Below are 27,666 nucleotides of genomic sequence, written 5' to 3'. Positions count from 1 at the left end.
GTACACCCATAAGATCAGATCTAATCTAATGATTTCCATACTAGTTAGTCAGTTACTCTAAAAAGAGTTACCATATGATTCTCCCTCTATATATATATATATTAAGAAATCATCGTATGTACATATTTAGTGTCCATTTTATAAATTTTAAAATAAGTTAATTATGACTTAAAGATGATTTAGTGAATAAATACTTATAAAGGCATGATCAGATAACTCAAGTGCTTATGATGAGTTTATTCTATCATCACGGTATTCTTGCTCATTTATGAAAACAAATACCATCACTACAAGAGTGAACTAAATTAAATAATTTTAAATACAAATATCTTAATTCGTAAATTTTAAAATAGAAAAGCATTTAAAAACTTAAATTTTTAAACTAAAATTAATAGAAAAGTAAAAAATCAAATTAAGTCGAGAAACAAGCTAGCATTCAACTTGTAGTCATCAACTTATAAATTATAAGTTCAAACTTATAATTTGGGTTTATAAGTGAGTAACTTATTTCTGTTAGCCAAACAACACTTAATTTAGTTTGTACTGTAAAATAAATTTATATTATATTATTATAAGAAAATTATAGATTATTTATAATTTTGATTATCTAAGTGTTTAAGAATGGTTGGATCTTAGATTAAATAGATAAAAATATCTGAATTTAATATCAAATAAAAGAATAATTTCATCTAATTTAAGGCTCGAATCTCATCTATAATATATTATAATTAAATATTTATATTTATTTTCTAAGCATCGTCACTTGTTCAAGTTCGACTCACGTAAAAAATATATTATATTTAAATATTTAAATAATTTATCTTCAAAAAAAAATATCAAGTGGCAGAAACTGTGTATTACATTATGAACATTGAAACAAAAAGTATAAACAACCATCTCGACGGTATTAAATAAATATCTAATAGTTTGAAAAATTCAAAAAAAAACTGAAAGACTTAGATTAATTTTTAGGAAAATGATATTGATCAAAGATCATAAATATCTACAAGAAAGAGATAGTGCTGTAAAATCTAAATATGAAGTTTGGAGTATAGATTTGGGTTTGGGGGTATTTCATAAGAGAAAAAGATTCCTAAAATTAATTTTAGGAAATTTATTTGAATTTATTAGGATTTTTCATATAAAATTTGAATGATATATTTGAAATAATAAAATTAACCCCTATCATTTACAATTTTTGTAAACTTAATCTCTTTTTTTAATTATTTTAAATTTGTTTGATTAATGAGCGGATGTCTAATAGTTTGATAATTAAGGAGGGTATGTAAAAAAATTAATTAATTTAAATATTTACTCATAAAAATTAAAACAATTTTTTTATATAACTTTCAATAAACTCGACTGTTTTTATTAAAAAATAGGCAAGTTCTAGTAGTTCGGGTAAATTCGACCGTTTATAGTTGACGTATAAATTCGACCAAAGATGGAGGAATTTAGCCGTTTGCTTTGTGAAACCCTAACCCTTTTGCTTTCCTGTAGCCGTTCCTTTCTTCCTTCTCCCTCATTTCACCATTTTCCATTGATATGAGCTTGCTAAATCATCAAGTAATTAAGTATAATTTTTCGTTATGTTTTTGTTTTTATTAGCTTAATTTTGATCATTTATGTGTTATATATGAATGAATTTGAGTAGATTGAGTTTGTTGGCAAAAATAATGTGATTATTCTTTTTTTTTCATTGAGGATGAATGAAATATGTTGATAATAATATTAGTTGTTAATAATTTATATTGGAGGTTTATTTTTATTCATGTGAATTGCATTTCAATTTGTCACATTTTGTAGATGGCATTAGTTGAATTTTAAAAGACTGAATATTTTGTGTAGTCGAAGACTTCAAATATTGCATGTTGCAGGAACACATGAAAATATTGCAGTCTTCTCAAGCTGATGAAGTGACGCCTGAGCTATCTCCTGCTGATCAACTGCCATCCCCTCAAACCCAAAAGGAAATTCAGCAGAAGAAAGGCATCTGTGTGATGATCAAGGCTAAACCCCGGAAGAAGGGGAAGATCATGCTTCATCCCTATGAGACGCTGGCAGGGCTTTTCGAAGCAGCAGAAGCAAGACAGAGGATCAACAAAGAAACACTGGATAATTCTCAGGCTCTAGATAGTGTTCTAGAAGAGATTTTTATGATGCTGTCGACGATTTTTGAAGAGGCGAGGCAGATGGGCAGGTCTTTGCCTATGCGTGAGGTGAAGCAGTCAGTTTTGGATGAGAAGGTGTGTGACTTAGCCGCTGCTGCATTTCCGGAGCCGAGTAAGCATTTATTGCAGACATATTATGCACGGAAAAGACCTGCAAGTTGATTGTTACCAGAGTCCTAATTAGAAGTGATATTAGGTAGCAAATTATTTGTACATCTCAGTTTATTAATAAATAAAGAGACTTGGTGATTTAGTGTTTTTAAAAGACAATCTCAAGTTTATGGTGTGAATTTTACTCTAGTGTTTAGAGCCTCGGGTTAATTTACTTTTTCCTGTGAATTTGACAGTTGACGATTTGTTTCACCCTAGCACATGTTACATGTTATAAAATTGTGTGTGGTTGATGTATATGAGAATTAGATAGATTAGCACTGGTATTGGATAGAACCTACTGTAGTGTATTTTACGAGTTAGAAAAATTACTTCAGATTTTAGACAAAACTGAATTGGCCTATGCTAAACACTTCATTGAGATTGTCTGCTTACATATTATGTTGGGTTAAAGTAAACAAATCATACAAGAATTAAGACAAAAGGTGCCTTAATGGTTAGCTCGATTGTTTTGACAAACTATTCCACAATCTTAACTATTTTCCAACACAGACCTCCCATATTTAACGAAAGACCCCTTATTTGTAGTTGTGTCAGATTTATGAAAATGGATCATTAAAATGTTGAACCGGCTATTACTGTTGTGGTATTTTTGTGCTAATTTCAACAACTTTCTTAGGCAAGTTGACGAGCTAATTAGTGTTTTTAAAGTTTACATGTTTATTATTGGCATAATCTGTTTGCAATGATATTGCAGTAGCAGTCCTCTTGTGCTCATTTGCTTGTAAGGACTAGAATTACATCAGAATGTAATTAAATTTTTACTATTATAGTACTATGCGAGTTGAAATCTACAATTATTAAAACCCCGGCAGAATTTTGGACTCACAGAAACATCTGAAAAAGTGAGGATTTTGTTTTCAGTGATCCTCGTCGAACTATTACAGAAGTGTGTGAGATAGATGATTCCAGTACTATGTAACATGCATAATGAATTAATATAAATAGAATACTTTGTAATAAAGAGAGACATCCATGACGAGGTTAGATAACAGCAACTCTTATATCTACAAATGCTTGAAAAATTATGGCCGGCTAATCATGCATCTGCCTACTACGTCCCTCTCGATCTTTATTTTAACATGATCTTTATTTTCTCAGGAGAGTCAGCCAGAGAAGGTTATAGCGGTGGATGGCTCAGACAAAGTTGAAGATGAGGATCCACTCGCGAATAGGTATCCTCTGTTTTAGGCCTTATTGGCTTATTATGAACTGTCTTAGAACTATCTAGACCTTGCTTGTTTATCATGAACTGAACTTTGCTTTTAGCTTTTAAAACTTTCAGTTTCACTATGTAATGTAATATAGGCCTTGCTGGGTTTGGAACTTTGGTTTTGGTTGATCTCTATGTAGTGTAACAACTGGTACTTTATTTAAATTAACTATGACTTTATCTGATATTTGATGGCTACATACTTGTATTTTTTAGCACTTGTGAATTCCTGGGAATATATCAGTATTTTTACCATTTGTGAATGCTGTTTGGGTATTATTATTCTATAATGTGGAAATGGTCTAATATATAATGCAAATTAAAGTTTTGGTATGTTAAATTCGACCAAAGTTGGTCTAATATAATTCTACCAAAAAGAGTAATATTTACTAACGAATGGTCAAAATTGTGTTCAATCACTTATGGTCAAATTTAGCAGTCGACAGGAAATGGTCGAATTTAGAACTCGATTAGATTCGGTCAAATTTAGAATGTGACCATTTATGGTCGAATTTAATTTTTTGGACAGGATTTTTGATGTTGTAGCCAAAATTTGAAATTTTAAGTGAAAAATTTGGACCGACTATATATAATTGAATCTGGTCGAATATAGTCGATCGGATTTATTTGATCGAAATGAGCTAAATTTTGATCGTCATTTTTGACTCGCTTATAATCGACCATCGGAAAGTCGTTCGAAATTAGCTGTTTTCAACCAAATATCGCTGAATTTAGCTCTACCGAATTTCTTGTACGGGGAGGAGACAAGCCAATGTACAGAAAATTATGAACAAGGTCCAGGAAAGTAATATAGGTATTGGCACTATATAAATTCAGATTCAGAATACAACTAAAAAGCAGTATTAACGTACTTGGTGACTTAGTCCTGGACGAAAGGTGCTGAAAACGAAAAGGGCCTAGCTATAGTAGTACAACAGTAAGCACAGAAACAGGAATCCTTATGCTGCCTCAACATTAATTAGGCTCTGCAAGTTCTAAACTCCAGTTTCTGATTACGCAGAGCTGGAGGTTCTTATAAATCTATGAATATCCAAAAGCCTGTATCGGATATGGGGCTAATATTGCCCTCTGAAAAAAATATAGCTTTAAATATGAAAAAAGAAGCAGCTTAGAATATGATAAAACCTATCAAATAGCATACGTTCTTATATTCAAGTTAAAGGTTATTATGTATCTCGATCTACTTGGTAAAAAGAGATGAACATAAATTATTGGGAAAATTAATTTTTTCGTCACCCAACTTATTGTGTATTTAGAAACTTATCACTCATTTATAATTTTTTTTGTTTTATTCACTAATGCTAGGTTTGGATATTTTTTAGTCACTAAGATTAGGTTTAGATTTGATTATTAGTATTTTGTTACTTTTTGTAACTTTATTAAGAAAATAAAAAAAAATGGGAAATAAGAAATTAAAAAAATCAATACAATCAAATTAGCAAACTGATCATAAAGTACTAAAAACATAAAAAAAGTTACATATCAATATTTTACCAAACCACACATTCAAAAATCCAATGAAATCACTAATCACACCTCCTTCACCTCCTTCATGCAACTCTTACTTCCGGAATCAAAATTATAAACCCATTTATTCTAATAGAATCATGAAATAAGTATATATAAACACAAAAATAGAATAATGTTATAATAATGTGAATTTGGTATTAAATCAAACAACTCTCGCAAAATATTTTTCTTACAAACATACTTTTATAACTTATTTTTAAAATTTTATTTTTGTATATAAAAATTTAAACGTTAAATTATTATTCAGAAGAAAAAAATTAAAATAATTTATGAAACTATATCTTTTAGGAATCTTAAAATGCGTGGCAAACTCTCACCACACTAGGTAAGCGTCTTGGAAGACCTGTGGAGTACTATATATAAAGATATAGACATATATCAAATTAATAAAATATTAAAGACTACCATTATATTTTAATGATACTACAAAAAATTGACATAATTAAACTGATCTTTGGAAGAGTTATGCTTTAAGGTTGGAATCTGAAACCATAGAACTGTTCTACAAGGTGGATGAAGTGGAAAGGCTCAAAGTCAATAATAATTCTCCTCAGGTGGTGTCAAACTACATATTGCAGAAACAGTTCACGAGTTTAACATTTATAAATGTAAAAGAATGTCCAAACAATCATCAAAGGCCTCCTAGAAAGTAATATTGTAGTGCCACGAAATCAATTCAAACCTAGTCCATCTTGAAAACATCTAAGAAAACAAGTACTTGGTGAGGTAGGATTATTCCTGGCACCAAGGAACTCAAAATGAAAAGTTCCATATAGTACAACAGCAAGCATAGAGAATTGTATACACTCCAGTTTTCGACTTCTCAGAGTTGTGTGTACACCTCTAAGTTAGTGAGTAATTAACTAACACTTCACTATAAACTCATAATAAAAGACTAGAGGAAAGATCTCCTTAGCTGGAGAGACCAGTTATTCTATTACAACTTGAGGTTCAAGTCGAGATCCTCTGCTTGTTTCTTATCTAGGTAAAAACCTCCTGGCCACATATCAGTCCTGTCCACGGTGTAAGGTAACCATGCCATACCACAATCTGCACCAGGTTCACTTGATCTAGCCGAGACTGGTATCCCCTCCCTGCTAGAATTTTGTACAAGCGAGTGGGCCTGTATCCCAAGTGATCTTATAACTCCCGTATTCGTGGGAAAAGCTATCAGCGTTGCCATATTCCAGGACTTATTTCTTCTAGCTGCACCCCTCTCCCTCTTGTGTGCATTCTGATGGCCTCCTAGAGCTTGTGAACTGTAGAATTTCCTCATGCAAAAGTTACATGAGTAAATCTTGGGAGGAGTGTGTCTTGAAGTGTCAGAATCTTGAAGTGATGAGCATAGATCCCCTCCTAGGCTCAGCTTCAGCCACTCTCTTGGTGTATTTTCATCGATAACTTCTTTTCCGGTTTCCATATTACTTTCTGCTTGTTGGTTATTTTGTAAGTGTTTTGAGAAGAAGGAGTTGAAGGAAGATGGTATGAATGGAGAGGTAATATTAAGTGTCTAGATTGATTCTTAAATGCTTTTTTGGGTCAAGGAGGATGATAGTAAGTGACAAAGAAGACATCTGACAATAGGAAGAAATAGATTAGTCATTTTTAATTTTATCCCATTTCTTTCCTAGCCCCACCAACTGATGCTTGGTATTCCAAGGGGACAACTTTGATGATCCTCTACTGTTATTCATTTTAAGTTTGAGATTCTCCACTTGAAGTTCTCATCTTTTTACTTTCTCACCTCAAGTCACACCAGCTTTACAATAGTTCACTATTCTGGACACAACCAAAATGTGAAGGATTGACATCTTTAAATAGTTCCATTTATAGTCATATCAAATCTTACTACAAATGTTCATTGCCTGCCATACATGTAATGCCCACTAATCTTACTAACAATCATATAGCTAGCTAGCTAGCTAGCTAGTCTCAGTTAAAGTTGCATCATGCCTTAGTTCTATGCTACAGACTATGTGATGCCTTAGTAAAAGGGCTGCTACTTGTAGCGTGCAGTTTACTGCTGGTGAATAGGAAAGGCGAATTTACGTGGCTAATGACAGATAAAAATCCGGCCGGCTTTGGTGTGAATATATTAGGAAAAAAGAATTAGAGAAAAAAGAATAAATGTCATATACATGTTCCGCAAGTATTGAAACATGGGGAAAATATAGTTCTGGCAAGTATCGAATCTATATCCATTATAACTCCGGCCCTAGTTGGGACCGCCCATGGATGGAACCCACTATTCGAGATGTGTCCCGTTTAGTTGAGTGAGTGAAAGGTAAGCTTGAATGCAGAAGCTAGATGTTGAAGTGAGTGGTGGCAGAAATATAATGTGACATTAGGAAGGAAATGGTAGGGTATAAAGAATAGGAAATAATAGTGACACAAGTTAGGAAAAACAGACGGGTGTGGGAGATCTTACCAATTTTTATGTGGTGTTTCTTATGAACAAGCGTATCTATGTGGGTGTTTTCATGCTAGGACTACATGTAGTAGTGGGCAATGTGTATGTATAGTACAACTGCATTAACACCAACTTTTAACTTTCTTTGGTCTTGAACCAAAAAGACAGAGGAAGATACCATGGTTTTGTAGCTCAGTCCTTTCCAAATCAATGCTTATTTAGCTTGATGATTCATGCTAATGGTGATTTTTTTTGAAGGGAAGAACAATGGTAAATCGATCAAACTCAATCGGTCTGGTGAAAACAAAGCCACACAAATCTTGCAAGAGATAACCAAATGATGACTAATCATGCCGTATTTTTAATAAGAAAGTAACACCCCCACATTAACTTTACAATATTGTGTTTAAATTCGCGCCAGCATCCATTAATGATTGAACATGATAGCACGAGTCAGCATGAGCGATCTGCGATCATCTACATGGTAGTATGCACATAAATCAAGAGCTATCTTTTTAAATTTATATTATATAAAATATATAATTATTTGAAAGGTCCAAATACTTGTGAAATTGGATCCAAGCATATCACATATGCCTGTATAAAATTAGATGTGATTGTTGCAGGGTAACCCTACATTATTTGTCATTGTGCGGCATAACGTCAAATGTATCGGTAATGTAACCGAATGCCTGATATGTACAATGAAGAGAAACAGAGCACTTGAAAGTATTGGAAAATCCTGACAAAAAAAAGTATTGGAAAATGTATTGGAAATGTAATAAAGTCGATAAGCTTCATTTATCTGGTCTCCTTTGACTTCCAAACTTTGTTTTTCTAAAAATAACCTTGTATAGTTTATTATTGTACCTGTGATATTTACTATAAAATACAACAATATTTATGTAAACCAAGGGATGAACTTGGCATTTTTAACCTTATACGTACTAGTTCCAATTTAATTTACATTTCTCATTCCTTATATTGTATTCTTAAACGTAATTTCTTTGTGAGTGAAAGGTGAGATATTGTTTATCATGCAAATAAAATCCCAAATATTAGTATGGAGTACCAAAATTTGGTAAAACAAATAAAAAGTAATTGTTTTATATGTAAATTAAAGAATGTGAAGAGCATTGTTTCCAAATTTAGAAGTATTAAAATAAGAATTGGTCTAAAACTCCTTTTTTATATTTATTTACAATAATCCTAACAATTTTCTGTTCTCCAGGGAGTCTAAAAACAAAAGTACAAAAAGCAACAGGATAATGCCGTTCCAGATGATAAGATTGATGACGCAAAATATTCTAGTGCAAATATAATAGAACATCTGCCAGAACAATCCTAAAAAAAAATTCATCAAAGAGAACTGGTTGGCTACTTTTGATGCACTCATGCCATTCCTGATAGAGATATCTGCAGTCAATTTGATGAATTCTGTAAGTGGGTGGATTGATTATCATCAGTTCCAAACACTTTGAAGGAGTTCAGGGTCAAAGGGAATCACAATACATCACTGGAACTTATGAATGGCCCCGGTGGATTGCATCCAGAACACAAGTTAATTGAAAAATAGGATCCAACTACTTGTGTTCAACCAACTTTTTTCCATTGGGACCATGTTTCTCTGATATTATTTACACAATGACCTTTGCCATTTGCACGAGGTCCCAAAGCACAACCTTCCAATGTTGCTTGGGATCCCAGCAGCCCCACATTAGTAACTTCATCCAGCATTATTACCCTGGCATTGGAGCTAGCATTTTGATCTGTTAGATACCTCATGATTAGACTTCATTGTTTGGGCCATGTGACAGCCAGTTTTAACCACAAACATACATTACATATGTGAGCCTTGGAACAGAATTGACATGCACTTCAGCACAGGATTTATTGGATCTTTGTTCCTATTACTATAACCTACCAAGCTGAACCAGTGCACCATTAGGCCCAGGGAGCAAATTGTGCTGGCCCCTCTACTTAAAGGGCACCAATTATTGCACTAATCAATAATTTTGTCGAGCAAAGAAAAAATAGTGCTTCACAAAGAACTGGGGTTCTAACTTTTAAGAGCACTTTTTGCATGAATTGAAGATATACAGAGAGAAACTTAAAGACTGCAATCTATGGAACTCTTCCATTTTTTGATGCAGGTACTTGCACAACTAATAAGACCTATAATCTTGAAAGAAACGTAGAAAGAATATTTGAGACACAAAACAGTACCTCGACTATTAAAAAATATTCTCCTGCATTTGTGAAACGGTCCAGAAGGATAAGTAGATGATTATTTAAAAACATCAAAATTAGCATACATAAATTATAAACCACCATCCCGGTTTAACCAAGTACAGGCATTTCAAATATTTTGGGAGTGCAATGTTTGACACGAGTAAATGACAGAATAGTCTTCAGGATTGTCTAGATCTATAAATAACCTCCTCCACATGAATGCCTACTTGCTATAATTATGTCAAGGATCAACATTCCTGTTGTAGTCTCAAGTAGTCAAGTGCCTGCATAATAAAGTACAGTATGTTAGTTTACAATGGTTTACATGAAAAGAAACTTATTAAGAAGATTCAAGTTTCTTTAGAGTACATCGAATTTTCATAGTTCAAAATGCATGCTCAATTGATAATGAATACATATTTTAGTCGGTAACAAGCCCAACCCAATAGCATTCCCAGTTCTTCTGGAAGTGGATACATTAAAAGATTGGAGATGCTATAATTTCAGAACATGACGCAATAATTTCAGGACATGACACACTAATAATTATCACCATCCCAACAAAAATCATGATCACCATAAGAGTAACTTAGAAAATCCAATGCAGTTGTTATAACTGGTGTACAGCTAATGAGTTGTAAAAATCGGTAAACGGAGTACTTGGAGCCTCGGAGTACTCAAAAGTCAAAACTAGGGATCAACCAAATCAAATTTAGCCAAATGCTCAGAGGACTCAGCAAAATCGGACGAGTACTTGATTTCAGCAACACGGCCGAGTATAATAGATTTCCGGTTTTTACAACTTTGAAATAGTACAAGGGAATTTCCAATTTTTACAACATTAATAAGCATGGATTTGCAATATTATCAATCCAATGCATAGTTAAATATATGAAATCAACACAAATGGATAATTGGAAATATAAATCCAAAGATAGCTATAACTATTTTTGCCACATCAATTTATAGAGGAAAAAATGAGAGCTAATGTCTATTCATTATAACAATAGAAGTATAATTTTGATAAACACCAAAACCACTTATTCGTGTAAAAAATATAGAAATAAATATAGCTCTTTAAGAATTAGCTTTAGACTTGCTCTAACACTTGTTAATCTTAAAAATAAAACAGAAGGCCGAAATATAAATTTCATGACTATATCTATATTCTATATGATTAATACTTTAATATCATCAGTTTTGATCTTTTTTAAAGGCTGATTCTACATCAACGAATAACCAAACTATTTCTATAGAATTTAATCCTTCATAAAACTTTTAGCAACCAAGAAGTAGTTCGGCACTCCAACCCTATGCACTACATTGGGAATGCGGGGTTCGCAAATTTGGTCGAAGGTGTATACAATGTTTACCACGTGACGTGTTCCCTAACTTAGAGTAAGTGTAATAGGTCAAAATTTTGGCTTATATTGCAAATAAAATATTGTTTAAATAATAATTATAACAGCTAAAATCATGCAATATTGTTTAAACAACCAAGCTGTTTCTATAGAATTTAATCCTTACAAAGACTTTTAGCAACCAAGAGGTAGTTCTGCACACCAACTGTATGCACCGCATTGGGGATGCAGGGTTGCACGGATTAGGTTCAAGATGTGTATGATGGTCACCATGTGACGTGTTCCCGAATTTAGAGCAAGGGTGGGAAGTCGAAAATTTGGCATATATTGAAAGCTACATATTGTTTGAATAATAATAACAGCTAAAATTATGCAATATTCGGTGTATCAACAAACAACCAAGCCGCTTCTATATAATTTAATCCTTAAAAAGACTTTTAGCAACCAAGAGGTAGTTCGGCACCCCAACCATATGCACCACATTGGGGATGCAGGGTTGTGCAGATTAGGTTCAAGGTTTGTAGGATGGTCACCTGTTCCCGAATTTAGAGTAAGGGTGGGAAGTCGAAGCATATATTGAAAGCAACATATTGTTTGAATAATAACTATAACAGCCAAAGTAATGCAATATTTGGTTTATCACATGTTCGATTTGAATGTAACACTATAAGAAATGAAAAGTGAAACTACAGTGTGAAACAACATGCTATAATGAACCATTCAGACATCATTTCAAAGTTCACATACAAACTAAACATCAAAACGTTAAATACCTAAAAATATACTTGGAAGAATTCAATTATGTCAAGTTAACCTTTACATTTACAAGTACTCCTTTTACTGGTTTCCCTATAAAGTCCAAGAAACTTGAAAAAGAAACATAAGATTCCACGCCACCAATAACCAACCCTCCTTTCAACATCAATGTTTTTGTACAATTTGCATAATGTTTAGTTTTGTAACTAAAATTTGGTATATAAGCTGAAATACAAACCCATCAACCCAAACATAATTCCCTTAATTTCAAATTTATCGTCTGCACGCCCTTATCCGATCTGTATCCAGACTTCTTCATCTTAATGAATCACATATTAATTTACTATGTTAAACTATGATATCAAACAGAAGTGTAATTCTATTAGTTGGTAAGGCACCCTCACAACTAGTTTGGGAAATTATCTGCAATCATATCAACCTCAACCAGAAAGGACCAGATTATAAAATGATTACCTAAAGTTATCAGTGACAAAGTTCTCATCTTTAAGGCTGTCATACTCAAACTTATCACTATAGTAAGAGCTGAAGATGCACTCATTTGTCCAGCAGATAATGTACTATAACATGAAAATGACACAGAGAACTCGATCCACAACAAGAGTAATAAAAGCTTCACATCTATATAAATATTTAGCAATTTATTATAGAATTAGAAAATACATGGTTTTAATCAACCAATTGCCTGAGGACTGCCACGAAGCAATACATGTAGGGTACATGAACTCTTTGATTGTAGGAAGTAAGAATATTTGAACCTAGTCATATACATAGTGCACATATAATTAGAAATTGAAGGCTCTAGAAAGAACAGAATAGGTTAAAAAAATTCACCAAAGATGAAAGTACGGAAGAAGTTACATGGTGAAGTTACATAAAAGTACACATATAATTAGATAATGCTTATATAAGACTCCCTCGGATGTTTTTAATTGCAGCAAGAGAGTGACATATACAAATGTTAGATAGAAAATAAACCTCCTTTCCAGCATCTTGACACTGTGTTTTGATTCCTGAAATTGCTGCGTATCACCCATCTTTTCCGTTGGCCCCTATAAATCCCAGTCCCATTTCTTTCTCATTAACCATAATTTTCAAAAACTAAGATAAACTTTCTAAAGTTCACTCTTCAACTCAAAAAAAATTATTTAGCACACTCAAAGACTATTTAATTACTAAAAATATATTCAGTCCAACATGTGTTTATAATCACCGGTAAAAAGTGAATAACATAATTACAATCAACTCACAGATGCAATTTAACACCCTCAACAATACAGCATTATAATTATCAACCAAATAATCGGTGTGACACTAATTCATCGACGAAAAGCAAATAATAATCCGATTAACTTGAAAAACAGGGAAGTTAGCAATTTCGATGTTCATCATGGTAAGACTCACAAAAGGGAGAACTGACTATTAGCGATCTTGACAAGAACGGTAGAAGGTACCGTGAGTCAACTCGCAAAAAGCGCGAACATTAGCATTAAGACGCGAAGTGAGTGGAGTTCCAGCAAGCATTGGTAACAGCAATTGAGTACATCCGATTTCACCCAAATTCCTAACCAAACACAACAAAACATAAACAAACACATTATTAAGCTACTTAATTATATTTTCAAATAAAGAGAGAGAGAGAGAGAGAGAGAGAGAGAGAGAGAGGGATGGGGGGGGAGAGAGAGAGGAACGGGGGAGATGGAATGTACCTAGGGTTAATAAAGGAGTGACGGGGAGAGTGGAGGCGAGGAGAGGGAGGGCGAAGACGAGGGAGTGGTGGCGGAGATGATCGGAAAGGTGAAGATCTGGCAGTTGACATTAGGGTTCTTGAGATTGATCCACGCCATGCCATTTTTGTTGGAAGTAATTGATTGTGAAATGGAAATGCGATGGGAGGAGATGAGGGTTTTGCTAGGGTAGTTTTATTTTTTTTTTGCTAGGGTAATTTAGATCATGGTTGATCGAAAATCGGGTTAAAAATGGGCAGATTCAGTCAAAAATTTAAAATTAATAAAATTACTTGAAAAAATATGGAAATACTATTTTTGAATTAAAAAATATTTATACTTAATATAAATAATAATAATTATTGTAAAATAAAAAATGAACATGTAAAAGTAAGGTAACAAAACTTAGTAAACTATGTTAGTAATCAGAATAAAATTATAAAAAAAATTATTATAGAAAGTAAAAATATATATATACAAAAATGAGAAAGTATGTCAAAAAGATTGAATTATCTTGGATAGATAAAATTCTTTAATTTCAGCTGAACATTTTTATTTTTTATATGATGTTTTGATTTTTTTCATGTATTTAATATATTTTGATTGAATAATTAGAAATATTTTTTTTATTTTTTTTATAAATCAAAATTTACTGATAAAAATAGAAATGTGACAACTAAAAAGGGACGGAGAGAGTACCTCTTTTATGTGTTTCAATTTATCTGTTTTTCTCGTACTTTTTTGAAGTATACTTCCTTCGTCCTTTTTTATCCCTATTAATTATCATATTTCTTTTATGATAAAATTAACTATTTCTTACCAATGATTAACCACTACTCTTATATTATTTACAAAAACCAAAAATTATTTATTGAAGTATTTTAAATATACTTTCCAATGATATATATTTTTAATTTGGTTCAATTATAAAATATTTATTTCATAGTAAACATTTAATTGTGTTTATTTTTTATTATTAAATGGGAACTCAAAATAAAGATAATTTCTAATTCATCACACTTTATCTTGTCTTTTGACGTGATAAGCCAGTTTTCTCTCGTCAAGGTGTAAAAGGTTCTTGTTGTCTAGTTTCATTGTTTATTCCTAGCGTCACGATGTCAGACATTAACATCACAAAAACCATAAATGATATAATATTGGAGGATGAAGAAGAAGGAGGTTTAGCTATAGATCAACCGGAAGGAAATGCGCAGGATAATCTCTTCAGCATATTTGATCCAAAGTTATGCCTCATAGGGCGGTTCATCACAGAATGGCAGGTAGATTTTCCAGCAATGCAACAAACATTGGCGGCGCTGTGGAAGCCAGGAAAAGGGGTGTATATTAAAGAGATTGATATGAATCTATACATGTTTCAGTTTTATCACGAGTTATATGTCAACAGAGTTATCTCAAGAAGTCCATGGTCATTCAATAGAAAGGCATTGATCATCAGTCGTATAAAAGAAGGAGAAAATCCAAGGTGCGTTGATCTAAACAAGATTGATTTATGGGTCCAAATACATGACTTACAACCTGGTTTTATGTCGGAGAACATTATAAAGGAGATCGGTAACTACATTGGGATGTTTATAGAATCATGTTCGAGGAACCTAGCAGGGGGCTGGAAAGAGTACATGAGGGTGAGAGTTAAGATTGATCTGGACAGCCCGCAAGGGTTGGCTCAACTGGTTAAAGAGAGGATAATTATCCTCTTGGTCACAGGTTCGAATCCCACGGGAGGAGAATTTATGATTATGCCTCTTGAGTCAGAGCATGTCGCTTAAATGCGGTTTACCTTGGTTCACGTGGTTTGCAGGCTATTACGTGGGCCCGTAGGGTTTACCCAGTGCGCACCCGAAGGGTAGCGGCTGCGGGTTACCTACGATAAAAAAAAAGATTGATCTGGACAAACCATTGAAGAGACGCATGAAAATAAGACAATCTGGAGAGAAATGGTTCTGGATAAATTTTAAATACGAGAATGTACCAACTTTTTGCTTCATCTGCGGTCTTCTTGGACATTCGGAGAAGTTTTGTGGGCGTTTGTTTGATACCCCCGAACATGAGATAGTGAAACCATATGGGGTGTGGATGAGGGCTCTGTTGAGAAGACAAATGAAGTTAATTGGGGAAAGATGGCTTAGGCATGGTACGGAGGAAGATGGTCGGAGTTCGAGGGCAGACAACATAGCCAGATGGAATCAGGGAGAGAAATTTGCTCCACCAAATCAGGGATCTAACAGAAATGGAGATAATTTCGGGAAAGACAGTGGGAAGGATCAGATAGATGGCGCACTTTTAGGAAGTTTAAAAAAATTGAGTAATGCAGATATGGTTAGTAATTTAACGACAAATAAAAAGGGCGTAACTGTGGTGGAAACTAAAAAAAGAAGGACAAATAGCGGAATGGACCATAATATGGGCTTTAATACGGAGCTGGGGATAGATACTGAAGATGATGAGATAATGAATGACAATCTCAGCCCAAAAAGAATTGTGGATCCAAAAAACGTAAAAGAGGCGGGCTCTTTGGGGGCTCGCCTAGCATTATGAGTCTGCTAAGTTGGAATTGCCGCGGGCTTGGGACCCCGTGGGTCGTTCAATTCCTTAAGGAGATAGTTCTCCAAAAGAGACCCAATGTTGTTTTCTTATGCGAGATTTTGTGTAAAAAAGATAGAGTTGAAGTGGTGAAGAACTTGCTAGGTTTTGAAGGGAGCATTACAGTTGAAACCCAAGGTCACAGTGGAGGTATAGCAATTATCTGGAGAAATAAGGAGGAGGTCGATCTTATGTCCTTCAGTAAAAATCATATCGACGTTCTAGTAAAAATTGAAGATTGGTAGTAGTTAGATTGACAGGGGTTTATGGCGAACCGGACAGAAATAGGAGGAAAGAAACATGGGAGTTAATAAGATCTTTATCTCAAATGTCTACCATTCCATGGGTTTTAATAGGTGACATGAACAACGTCCTCAGTCAAGCGAATAAAAAAGGAGGGAGGCCCTATCCTAGCTGGTTAATCCGTGGTTTTCAAGAAGTTCTAGACGACTGTGGTCTTACAGACTTGTGTTTACAGGGGTATCTTTTACATGGGAGAGGAAGCATGGAGAAGATGGTTGGATCGAAGTCAGACTTGACAGAGCTCTAGTATCAATGAGTTTTATGAATAATTTCAAGGATGCAAAGCTTATCAATTTTGAGGTAACTCCATCTGATCATAGTGCAATCTTGCTAGAAATACGCAAAATCGTTCACTTAGTCCACGTCGAGAGATTTAGAATAAAAAATGCATGGCTCTGGGAACCCATGTGCAAGCAGGTTGTGACGGACATGTGGAATATTAATGAAGGAAAGTCTCTGCAGACAAAAATTTCTCAATGTGCTGCTTCCTTATACCAGTAGGGACAAGAGATAACAGGTAGCTTTAAGTGCCGAATAAAAGAAAATAAGAGGATCTTAAAAACTTTGAAGGGTCGAAGGGATGAAGAATCTGTAGAAAGGTATGTGAACGAGGCCAAGAAGTTGTCTGAGATCTATATTCAGCAAGAAACCTTCTGGAAACAAAGGTCCAAGCAACTCTGGCTGAAAGAAGGTGATCGGAATAGTAAGTACTTTCACGCATCAGCTAGAAAAAGGAGAAAGTCAAATCTGATTTCAAAGCTGCAGAACAAAGAGGGGCAGATAGTGGATTGGGACCATGGGTTGCAAGATACAATGACTGAGTACTTTGATAACTTATTTCAGTCTTCTAATACAGATTGGGAGGACGTGCTTAATTGTATGTCGCAAAGAATTTCAGCTTCTCAAAACGAAGAATTGCTCAGACCAGTTGACGACAAGGAAGTAAAAGCTGCGCTGTATAATATGCACCCCGATAAATCTCCGGTGCCTGACGGTATGAGTCCCGCATTTTATCATAAATTTTGGTGTATTATGGGAAAAGATGTTGTCCAGCTGGTTAAAGATTTCTTTAATACCTGTAGACTCCCTGATAAGCTGGCTGACACAAATATAGTGCTTGTGCCTAAAAAGAAGAATCCGATGGTAATGCAAGATCTTCGTCCAATATCTCTGTGTAACGTGGTTTATAAGATATGCTCGAAATTCTTGGCTAACAGAATGAAGGGAGTCATTGATAATGCTATTTCAGATACTCAAAGCACATTCATCCCAGGAAGGCTCATAACAGATAATATCATGATTTCATATGAATTCATGCATTATATGAAGAGGAAGGCTCAAGGAAATTCTAGCTGGATGGCCCTTAAACTCGATATGAGCAAGGCCTATGATCGGGTAGAGTGGAATTTTCTAAAGGCGGCTCTGTCTAAGCTTGGTTTTAATATCAGGCTTGTAAACTTGTTCATGGAATGTGTTTCTTCCGCTAGATACCAGATCAGCCATGCGGGCCGTGAGTTTGGTCATATTATTCCACAAAGAGGTTTGCGTCAAGGCGACCCCTTGTCATCTTATTTATTTTTGATATGTATGGAGGGGCTGATTGCGATCATTAGAAATTATGAACAGAGGAAAATTTTCAAGGGGATTCAAGTCGCTAGAGGAGCTCCGGTAATTTCTCATATATTTTTTATCGATGACACTTATGTGTATTGCAGAGCAAGTAGTGATGCGACATGTCGAGTTCATGAGATTTTAAACAAGTTTGAAATTGCTTCAGGCCAGAAAATTAATGCTGAAAAATCCTCCGTCTTCTACAGCCGTAACACTGATGATCAAACGAAGAATGAAGTGAAATCAGTTCTAGGTTTTAATGAAGCAAACGAGGATACAACTTACCTAGGTCTGCCAAATACTACGAAGAGAAAGAAGGTAGCAGTTCTGGGTTATTTAAAAAACCAGATGAGCTCTCGAATTCAGGGTTGGGATAAGTTGTTGATTTCAAGGGGGGAAGGAGATTTTGCTAAAAACCGTGGCACGGGCTGTTCCAAACTACGCCATGAGTGTATTTTTACTCCCTAAGGAGCTTTGTAAAGATTTAGAGCAACTAATGAATAAATTTTGGTGGAGTTCTTCAGGAGACAAAAACAAAGGCATTCACTGGAAGTCGTAGGAGAAGTTGAGTAAAAGAAAAGGTGAAGGTGGTCTCGGTTTTCGTCAAATTCAAGCATTCAACATTGCTCTGCTGGGGAAGCAAGGATGGATGCTCATTTGTTATCCGGAAAGTCTCGTCAGTAGACTATATAAAGCTAGATACCACCCTAGAGGTACTTTTCTAAACGCTATTATAGGGAGTAGCCCTAGCTATATTTGGCGGAGTATAATGGAGGCACAACAGATGTTGAAATCAGGCCTTGATTGCAGAATTGGTAAAGGGAATAGTATCAACATTGTGTCAGACCCGTGGTTGCCGAGTGAAACAGACCCATATGTTCACACCAGAGTGAAGCCATTGAAAGAAGTACGATGTCGTCTTTAATGAATAGCGATAACCAGTTGAATATTAATTTGATTCTGGATACTTTCAATGACAGGGAGGCGAATTTAATTCATGGCATTCCTATACAGCATATTACCGAAGACTCATGGTACTGGAGAAGGGAGAAGCTAGGGAATTACTCAATCAAGTCAGCCTATTCTTTACTGTAAGATTCTCGAAGTGAGGCTCATGTTAGCGACAACTCTAGCTTTTGGAGAAGTCTATGGAACTTAAAAATTCCGGTAAAGGTAATCTATTTTCTTTGGAGTGCTGCATCAGATTGTTTACCTACAAAAGATCGTCTAAAAGAAAAAAAGGTAATGGTGAATGATTTGTGTCCGGTTTGTAATACAGAAAATGAATCCACCTTTCACGTCTTAGTCACATGTTCATTTGCTGCTGCTTGCTTTATCAGTATAAACAAGGTGGTTACAGAGACGAATATTAACAGTTTTGTAGACTGGTTAAAGGCTGTTTTTAATCAGTATAAAGGAATGGATGTTCAGAGAATGGTTATGCTGTGTTGGGCAGTTTGGAAATGTAGAAATAACTTGGTTTGGAATCAACGAGGCATGGAGGTTGCAGAGGTAGTTGTGTTAGCGAAATCTTCTCTTAATCAATGGTTGAGCGCTCAGAATAAACTCTTCGATACATCTCTTGGTTATTTAACACAAGTAGATGGTGATGAGCGCTGGAAGGTCCCAGATGATAATACGATTAAGATCAACACTGACGCGGCTATTTTCGAGGCTTCAAAATGCTTTAGTTACTCCAGAGTGGCGAGAAATCATGCAGGTGAGTTGGTAGAAGCATTCTCCAAGTACATCCAGGGTAGTGTAAATTCGGAGATGGCAGAAGCAATAGGTATCAGGGAAGCTCTCTGCTGGACTAAAAAGAAGGAGTGGAGCAATGTTGTTGTTGAAACGGATTGCCTGGTAGCTGTCCAAGAAATTCGTAGCAGCACAGCTCTTCTGTCATACTTTGGGAGAGTAATAGAAGAGTGCAAGTATGCTCTTGAGGAGCTAAAAGATCGTAATGTATCTTTGAGATTTGTTAGACGTTCTGCAAATAATGTGGCTCACTATATAGCGAGACATAGTAGTTTAATAGCTGAGCGTATATGGAGAGTGGATAGAGCCCACTCGGATTTTCATAATGTATTATTGAAAGATTTGGAAGTTGAATGATAGCTTTTATTTCGTGACAAAAAAAAATTTAAAATTTATATTATTGTTAAACTCAACTCGAATATATTCAGATTAAATTTTACGTAGACAAATTCTCGTATAGATCATTTCAGTAAAATTATAATTTTGAAATTGGATCAGAGATGGTCTAATTATCAATACATTATGTACATATGTCATATTATTTTATAAAAAAAATTGTATTATTCACTTAATGATCAATTAAAAAAATTATAATTACAAAATTGTTTTTGGATCAATTGAAATTTTGTTTGGATTTTTTTAATCTATTTCACATGATTAACCATGAAACTTTAAAAAGTATTGGTGAAATTTGAAGTCTTTCTGAATTGAAAAAAAAATTAAGGACTCTTAAAAATTAATTTCTTCAATTATTTTATTTAAAAAAGTGAAGAAGAGAGTTTGACTATTAAACTAATTATTTATTGCATTTTAAATGCATTCATTTTCACGGAATACAAATGAAGACATTTATTTGCACAAAATACAAGTGAAGGTCCAATTTGTAATTGCTGATTACTGCATAGATTAAAAGTTTACTGGATTTAGCAATCATGTAAAATAATAGTTAACTAGCATAATAACCTGTGTGAGTCACATGTCATTTTCTAGAGTTTTTTATGCATCATGCAATTATAATGTTTGTAGAGCAACTCCAATAATATCCTTATATAGGCTCTTGAGTCAAATTTTGAAGAAATGAAGATAAAATTTAGGAGTTTCGAATGCTTCCTCACTTTTAGAAGTGAATATCCCCTCAACTATTACTCGTTATTTTATATTTAATGAATGAAAACAGGGTAGTAAGTGTACGTTTAAAATGAAACGATTAAATTTAATCTGTAGAATGTCGTTAGTATGCTTACAAATAAAAAGCTACAAATTAACATATATGATGATTATAGAGTTGACCAAAATCTTGAATTTTATTTAAATAAACTATATGTATTACTCTATATTATTACTGAGTTAACTACTAACTTACAATTAACTTACTCAATTTAAAAAGATAAAAAAATGCATAACTGAAGTCAAAATTACTTGCAATCATAATATACAATTATGTAAAATTTACATTATCGTTAATATTAAAGTTGATTTTAATGAAAAATATTAGTTTTGAAATTCAACATATATATGTATGGGAAAATGTTAATTTTTTTATTTACACTACTATTAACAAAGTAAGATTAAGTTATATGTATGTGTGTGTCTTATCATGTAAATTATTGTATGTTACATCTCTTAGTAAATTATGATGGTCTCAATTTTTTATATGCTAAATATCTGATTTATGTACATGTATAATCATTATTAACATCTAGTGAGATAATTGATCACTTAAATAACATGCATTTATAATTATTCAAAAATTAAAATTATGTAATAAATAAATTGCTATAATTTATATATGGTATTCATATTATCACTAACAAACAATCTATTTCTATTTTTTACGCAACTGGGTATCAATCATTGTTGTAACATAAAAAAGAATTATATATTTTTAAGACTTATTATTGATATTCATGATTTTTTTCAAGAATTTGAAAGAAAAATTGTATTTATATCGTTATTTAAACCCTTTTTAAGTTTATTTCATTGTGACTCTAATATTTCTTCATATAATAATTTGATAACATTTTATAATATTCTTCTAAAATTAAAAATTTTCAGTTCGATAAAATTTTATAAATATCAGTTGAACTGGTTAATTCCTTCAAATTATTGAACAATATATGTTTTTTTTCGTTAAATAATATAAAATATATTGAATCAAATGTTACAATAAACTTTTATTTGAATAATTCAAAATATTAAATAATTCAAAATATTTGTCCAATATTATCTTGATCAATGAATATTACTGATCTAAGAGAATTCTTTTTAAAAAGTTAGTTTTTTTAAAGTAAAAAATGAAAAATAAATTAATTTAATATATCATTGTAGTTTTAACAAATCTAGTGAGATATCATTTCAAAATTCAAATATTCTTAAAATTGGGACAAATCCCAAAAATAATAATGTGTTACCTGTGTTAGTAATTTTAATATACGTAATCAATTGACTTGATCTTATAAATATCTCAAACACATTAATTTATATTAACATAAGAAATTAAAAAATTTCACATTATTGGTAAGATATTCTCGCCGAACTTGTAATTTAATTTTACAAAACGTAGAATGTGATGATGTTTTTCGGCCGGGTCATGTAGTCAAATTTCGAGTATTTTTTTAACAATGGGTCACGTTCTAAAGTGCACTGACTCATTATAATTCGAACTTATCTAAATATGTAATACCAATATATATAAGCGATTTATTTTCAATATTTAAAAAAAAAATTATATATGTACATTTTAATTACTTTTTATAATAAAAAATATGTTAAAAGTATATGTGATATATTTTTAAACTAAAAAATGATTAATAAATAAGATAATAATTCATTTATGTACTATGCCTAATTTTATATCTGAAATTCAATTCTTTAAAATTAATTGTACAAATATTCAACTAACTATCTTTTTTTTGCGGAATTCAAATAAGTATATTTAAAGTTAAATAAAATATTCATTTAACACACTTACATATAATGTGTATGATAAAAAGCACATGTGACAATATGGTGTAGTGGTAAAAGGTTGTATAGTTGAATGAAATGACTTGAGTTTGATTTCCACAAACCACATTTTTTATATAAATATTAAACACAGAGGATACTTATTGTACTATACTATTAGAAGCATAATACCCTTTTTTTGGTAGTTAGTTATGGTAGAAAACACTCGTTAGATCATAATTCAGATAAATGATAATCGTTAGATATAATAATTTTTATATTATTATATTAATATTTAAACTTCTTTCGTATGGTTCAGGATTCAAATCCCCCTCTATAATATATTATATTTAAATTCCCCTTAACAACATATTATATTTAAGTTTTAATGTTCTTCATTTGTATATTCCATATCTTCTATACAAGTTCGAGTCTGTCAACAATATCTTATATTATATTATTTATTTTCAGTCACGACATATTATATTATATTATATTATATTATATTAAAGTAAAATATATTATTAAAAATCATTTGAGTAAAGAATAATAGAGTAAAGTTCTATGGAGTCCATCTTTAATTGGAGTCCTCGGAGTCCATATATGTTCTGCAAGTAAAATATAGCTTAAAATATTGCAAAACATATTATTTTTCGACAAACATCACTATTCTATCAAAAATCTTGTAGATTGCATACATTTTACAAGCAGAACATTGCAAAAATATATATTCTACAAAACATGTTTAGTTTGCAGAACATAAATGTTCATGTTGCAGAACATATTGCAGAACATACATATTGTACCGTAAATATATGAGATTTGCATGATTTTGTTGAAGTTATGCTATTTGTGTAACATGTTTTGCAAAATAACACGTTTTACAATATATTTTATTTGCAGAACGTAGATGGACACCGAGGACTCCGATAAAAAGGTGGACTCCATAAAACTCAGCCCAAGAATAATATACTAATATATTGGCTTCTATTAAAATTTTCAATTGAATTACCCTCATATTTCCGGAAAATTTACTTGATCCTTTCATTCGATTCATAATCTCTTTAAACCAATTTGATATGTAACTGATTTTTACACGTCACAGATATTGTATATAGCAGGTATTAATTTGTTACTACTAATAAGTAGTGAAATGTGAGCCGACAAAAAGTAGTGAGATGTGAGTATTAATATTATATGCATAAACCAACCAAAAAATATTATTATTTATAAATTATTTGAATATCAAATATTAAGTTATTAAGTAATGATATGTGTTATTATTTTTGTAAATCTTATGAAAACTTATTGAAATTTAAATATGATTATATGTTATTATTTATTTAATTTTTGATTCCGATTAATAACTGAAAGTTATCTCTGCCAATTTTCGTATTTTAGAACATTAATCATTAATTAAATAGAAAATACCATAATTTAATCAGCATCAGAATGCTAAAACTATTTGTTGGGTTTTAAGGTTTCTTTAAAAAATTATTTGATAATTTTTTATTTTTTTTATCTAAAAGAGTAAGTGAAAGTAATGTAAAAGTTCGAAAATCGTGAGATTGATTTGATAAACTTGGTTGCTTATGATTTAGAGTTCGTGAATAACATGTATGAGTTGTTCCTTAAAATATATTTCGTGAGCTGTTCGTCAACATATTCGCGAGATTTTTTTATTAATGAGACGATACACGAATAAAAAAATTTAGTATATACAACTTGGAACTCGATATATTTTTAACAAGTTAAACATAAATATTCTAAGAGTTCGGCTCATTTACAGCTTTAGATGCGGATATTGGGTCTTTTCACTATAAATCGGGATTAAATGATTTTAAAATATTGGTGTATTTTTTAAAAATTTAATAGGTGTAGGCAGGCATATATATATTATTCATTTTCACGACACATAATAAATGAATAATTTTGTCATAAATTTTTTTTTGATTAAAATTTAATTAAAATAATATATTTTTTCCTCAATAAATAAATAATTTCACTAAATAAATCACATTTTCCTCCACTAGATGTATTTGTTTATCAAGGTTGGAGTTTACTTCTTTATTTCCCCTTCTTCCGTATTTCCATTTGCTCTTTGTTTTTGTTTATTAGTTGTAATCAATGAATATTTGAAAATATATCATAATATAGATTTGATAATTGTTTACCAAAACTTATAATCTGTGTGAAATAGTATTATTTTCTAATATTTTATATATACATTGACATCTATGTAGTACAAATTATGAAGATGCATTTAGAGCTCTTTTAGCTAGACTTGTGGGTTGCGATAATTGAGCAATTCAACTCTGTTTTAGCATACCATGTTATTTTTAAAATTATTTTAATTATTTTTTGAACACCTCAATATCACATATGTTTATTTAGACGATTTTGAAGAAATCAAAACTACCAATACATTTTATTTATTTATTTCAAAAAAGTATGAATGCCGCAACAACTATTTTTCTAATATAAAAATGTTGATTTGTATTTTGTTTTCAATTGTTAAGTAGAATCATTAGATTTTTTCACAATCAAGGCATCAAAAGTAAAAAAATAAATTGGAATAAAAAGGGAAAGAAATAATCTCTTCTATATAATAGCAGAACATGTGGATAAAAATAGTGAGACCTTTTATTATCAGTGAAATGACGAATTTGCCTCTATATCTACTAAAAATTAAAACTATTGTTTGCGGGAATTGAACCATAGTCTACCAATTGGTTCTTATACTATAATACTGCTATACTATCATGTCATTTTTTTCATTTATGTTTTAATCAAACACTTAATATATGCATGTGTCGCTAAAAAGTAAATTTCTACTTTCTATTGTAATTCATGAAATAACACTTTTTGTCATGTTTTTTATTTTATATATATATATTGATTTAGTTATCTATATATTTCCAAATAATTAAAATTGCAATTAAGATATTATTTTTGATCAATATTTAACATATAAAGAAAGTCATCATATAAAAAATATAAATAAAGTAAGACATAATATGTATTCAATATATAATTTAATATATTTTTAAGTATTCGTCTTATTAAAATCTACGATATTATATATAAGAATTAGTTAACAACTTCAAATAATCATGTCCAAACAAATACAAAAGATAAATAAATAAAGTTTATAGTGCATGTTTATTCAATAAAAATAATATTGTTAGAAAATATATGTAATGTAATTTTAAGAAAAAATATAATGTTAAGTTTTAGTTATTTGATCAAATTGACCGCAAAAAATAAAATAAGTCTACAATTATGGGATAAATGGAGTAGTGCTAGATGTACACATAATTCATAAATTTATTTGATTTTTGATTTAGACCAATATATTAGGTTTTAAAAAAAACACAAAAAAAATCTCAAATGTATTAGAGCTTGATCGAGTTGAAGTGTATTTTTCAGTTGGAAGATTTAGAAAGTTTGTTTATTGGATCGATAAGAATGTTATATAAATGAAATAAGGTGTTTATAACAAGTTACATCCACATGGATTAATGTGTTCGAGGCCTTTGTAAGACCAAGTCAATAAATAATATATGTGAAAATTGCAAGATTAATTTATTGTGATTTTTCGTGGGTTTGACCCGATTTATGAAAAGTACTCAGTATTTTGTCCACATTATCGCACGGTCAGGTAAAGTTACGACATTGTACTTAACCAAATTTTTTTCCATACTCCGCTTTGTTAAAACAAAATACATAATAATATCAAAATTTAAACTATGTGTATATTTTTAAATATTGATACATGATTTTTTTAATACATGCGAATTCTTAAGAAGCTAATTTTTAAAAAGCAAATTCTAGCAATATATGCTACAATTTTTTAATACAGGCAAATTCTTAATTTTTTTTTAAAGTTATGATGTTGTAATTTTTTAATACAGGCGAATTTTTAAAAAGCAAATTTGATAGTCTAATTTATATTATATACAGAATGAAAAGAAAGATGTTCTTATTCATTTAAAAGAATCAAGCAATTAAATAATTTGAAAAAGGAATTGACTTTTACAATTTTAGATAGTATTCTAACTAAGAAAATGTAAATTGTATAGTATTTTATATAATTAAAAATTGATAGGGAATGAAATAAATCCTGTAGCGACTGAGAATTTCGCGATGTGATTAAGCGGATAAAGTATAATTTTGTGTTGTAATTGTGAATTTATATGAATAAATAAAAGGTTAAATGATTTTGTGGTTAATTGTCGTTTTTGTATAATAGCAACTGGGAACGTAAAAAAATCGTTCAAATTTGATGAGTCAGCTAAGGGATTAAGCTGTGTCGTCGGGCCGTCAAGTTGAACGGAACCCGTATTAAAAGGAATGAAAATATTTAAAAGTGAGAATGTGAAATATATGAGATAATCTTGTGTGTCTACATAATATTTGAGGTGTGCGTGTTCGAATTTGTGATTAGTGTTATTTTTTAAATGCTTCCAAATGATTTATAAGGATTTTATTGATCTTAAAACATTTTTATAAAATTATAGAAATGTGATCAAGATATGAGATTTGCTTTGTTGCTTTCAAAATAGTCCAAGGGACTTTTTAAAATAATATTTGAGTTTATTTTGAGGATTTGAGATTTTAAAATAATTTTATAGAGTTTAAATTCTATTATTTGGATTTATTTGTAAAATCCATAACAAATTATTTATTTGTTCAAAAATTTATTTAAAAATACTAGAGAAAAGCTAATTTTGTGTTTTAGTGAATAAAAATCAAAATTTTATTTAGTTGTGAATAAAATGTGGGTAAATTATTATATTACAAATATTTTGTAAATAGAAAAATGGGAGAAAAGGGAAATGGA

The 27,666-nt window shown here is 31.5% G+C and overlaps 3 protein-coding genes across 7 annotated transcripts; 1 reads left to right on the top strand and 2 right to left on the bottom strand.

Annotated features, from left to right (window-relative positions):
* The first annotated feature begins 1,879 nt into the window (after positions 1–1,879).
* LOC141663693 (uncharacterized) lies at positions 1,880–3,776 on the top strand. The gene is made up of 2 exons (XM_074469484.1): positions 1,880–2,283; positions 3,444–3,776. The coding sequence occupies exons 1-2, from the start codon at positions 1,884–1,886 to the stop codon at positions 3,491–3,493; spliced, it is 450 nt and encodes a 149-aa protein (XP_074325585.1). The 5' UTR covers positions 1,880–1,883; the 3' UTR covers positions 3,494–3,776.
* Positions 3,777–6,043: 2,267 nt separating this feature from the next.
* Positions 6,044–6,526, bottom strand: LOC141666040 (zinc finger protein 7-like). Its single transcript, XM_074472026.1, has one exon. The coding sequence runs from the start codon at positions 6,524–6,526 to the stop codon at positions 6,044–6,046; it is 483 nt and encodes a 160-aa protein (XP_074328127.1).
* A 3,224-nt stretch (positions 6,527–9,750) lies between these two features.
* On the bottom strand, positions 9,751–13,822 carry LOC141668363 (uncharacterized). 5 transcript variants are annotated; one of them, XR_012553019.1, is made up of 4 exons: positions 13,593–13,822; positions 13,288–13,447; positions 12,862–12,935; positions 9,751–10,032 (listed from the first exon to the last, which is right to left on the bottom strand). XR_012553019.1 is itself a non-coding variant. In XM_074475217.1 (3 exons), the coding sequence occupies exons 1-2, from the start codon at positions 13,733–13,735 to the stop codon at positions 13,306–13,308; spliced, it is 285 nt and encodes a 94-aa protein (XP_074331318.1). In that variant the 5' UTR covers positions 13,736–13,821; the 3' UTR covers positions 9,751–10,032; positions 13,288–13,305. The 5 variants fall into 5 exon arrangements, 3 of the variants coding, with proteins under 3 accessions (XP_074331318.1, XP_074331319.1, XP_074331320.1); XR_012553020.1 differs by having other exon boundaries at positions 13,338–13,447; positions 13,593–13,819; XM_074475217.1 differs by lacking the exon at positions 12,862–12,935 and having other exon boundaries at positions 13,593–13,821.
* Between the last annotated feature and the right edge of the window lie 13,844 nt (positions 13,823–27,666).

Source organism: Apium graveolens, chromosome 6 (genome assembly GCF_009905375.1).
Source record: "Apium graveolens cultivar Ventura chromosome 6, ASM990537v1, whole genome shotgun sequence".
Classification (NCBI taxonomy): Eukaryota; Viridiplantae; Streptophyta; class Magnoliopsida; order Apiales; family Apiaceae; genus Apium; species Apium graveolens.
The sequence above is the reverse complement of the archived record's forward strand: the minus strand, read 5'-3'. Positions and strand labels throughout refer to the sequence as shown.

Excerpts from the sequence above, each read along its gene's own strand:
- LOC141663693 (XM_074469484.1), top strand. The coding sequence starts at position 1,884 with ATGAAAATATTGCAGTCTTCTCAAGCTGATGAAGTGACGCCTGAGCTA. Across the intron at positions 2,284-3,443 it reads TGCTGCATTTCCGGAGCCGA|GAGAGTCAGCCAGAGAAGGT; the intron begins GTAAGCATTTAT and ends TTATTTTCTCAG.
- LOC141666040 (XM_074472026.1), bottom strand. The coding sequence starts at position 6,526 with ATGGAAACCGGAAAAGAAGTTATCGATGAAAATACACCAAGAGAGTGG.
- LOC141668363 (XM_074475217.1), bottom strand. The coding sequence starts at position 13,735 with ATGGCATGGCGTGGATCAATCTCAAGAACCCTAATGTCAACTGCCAGA. Across the intron at positions 13,448-13,592 it reads CACTCCTTTATTAACCCTAG|GAATTTGGGTGAAATCGGAT; the intron begins GTACATTCCATC and ends GTGTTTGGTTAG.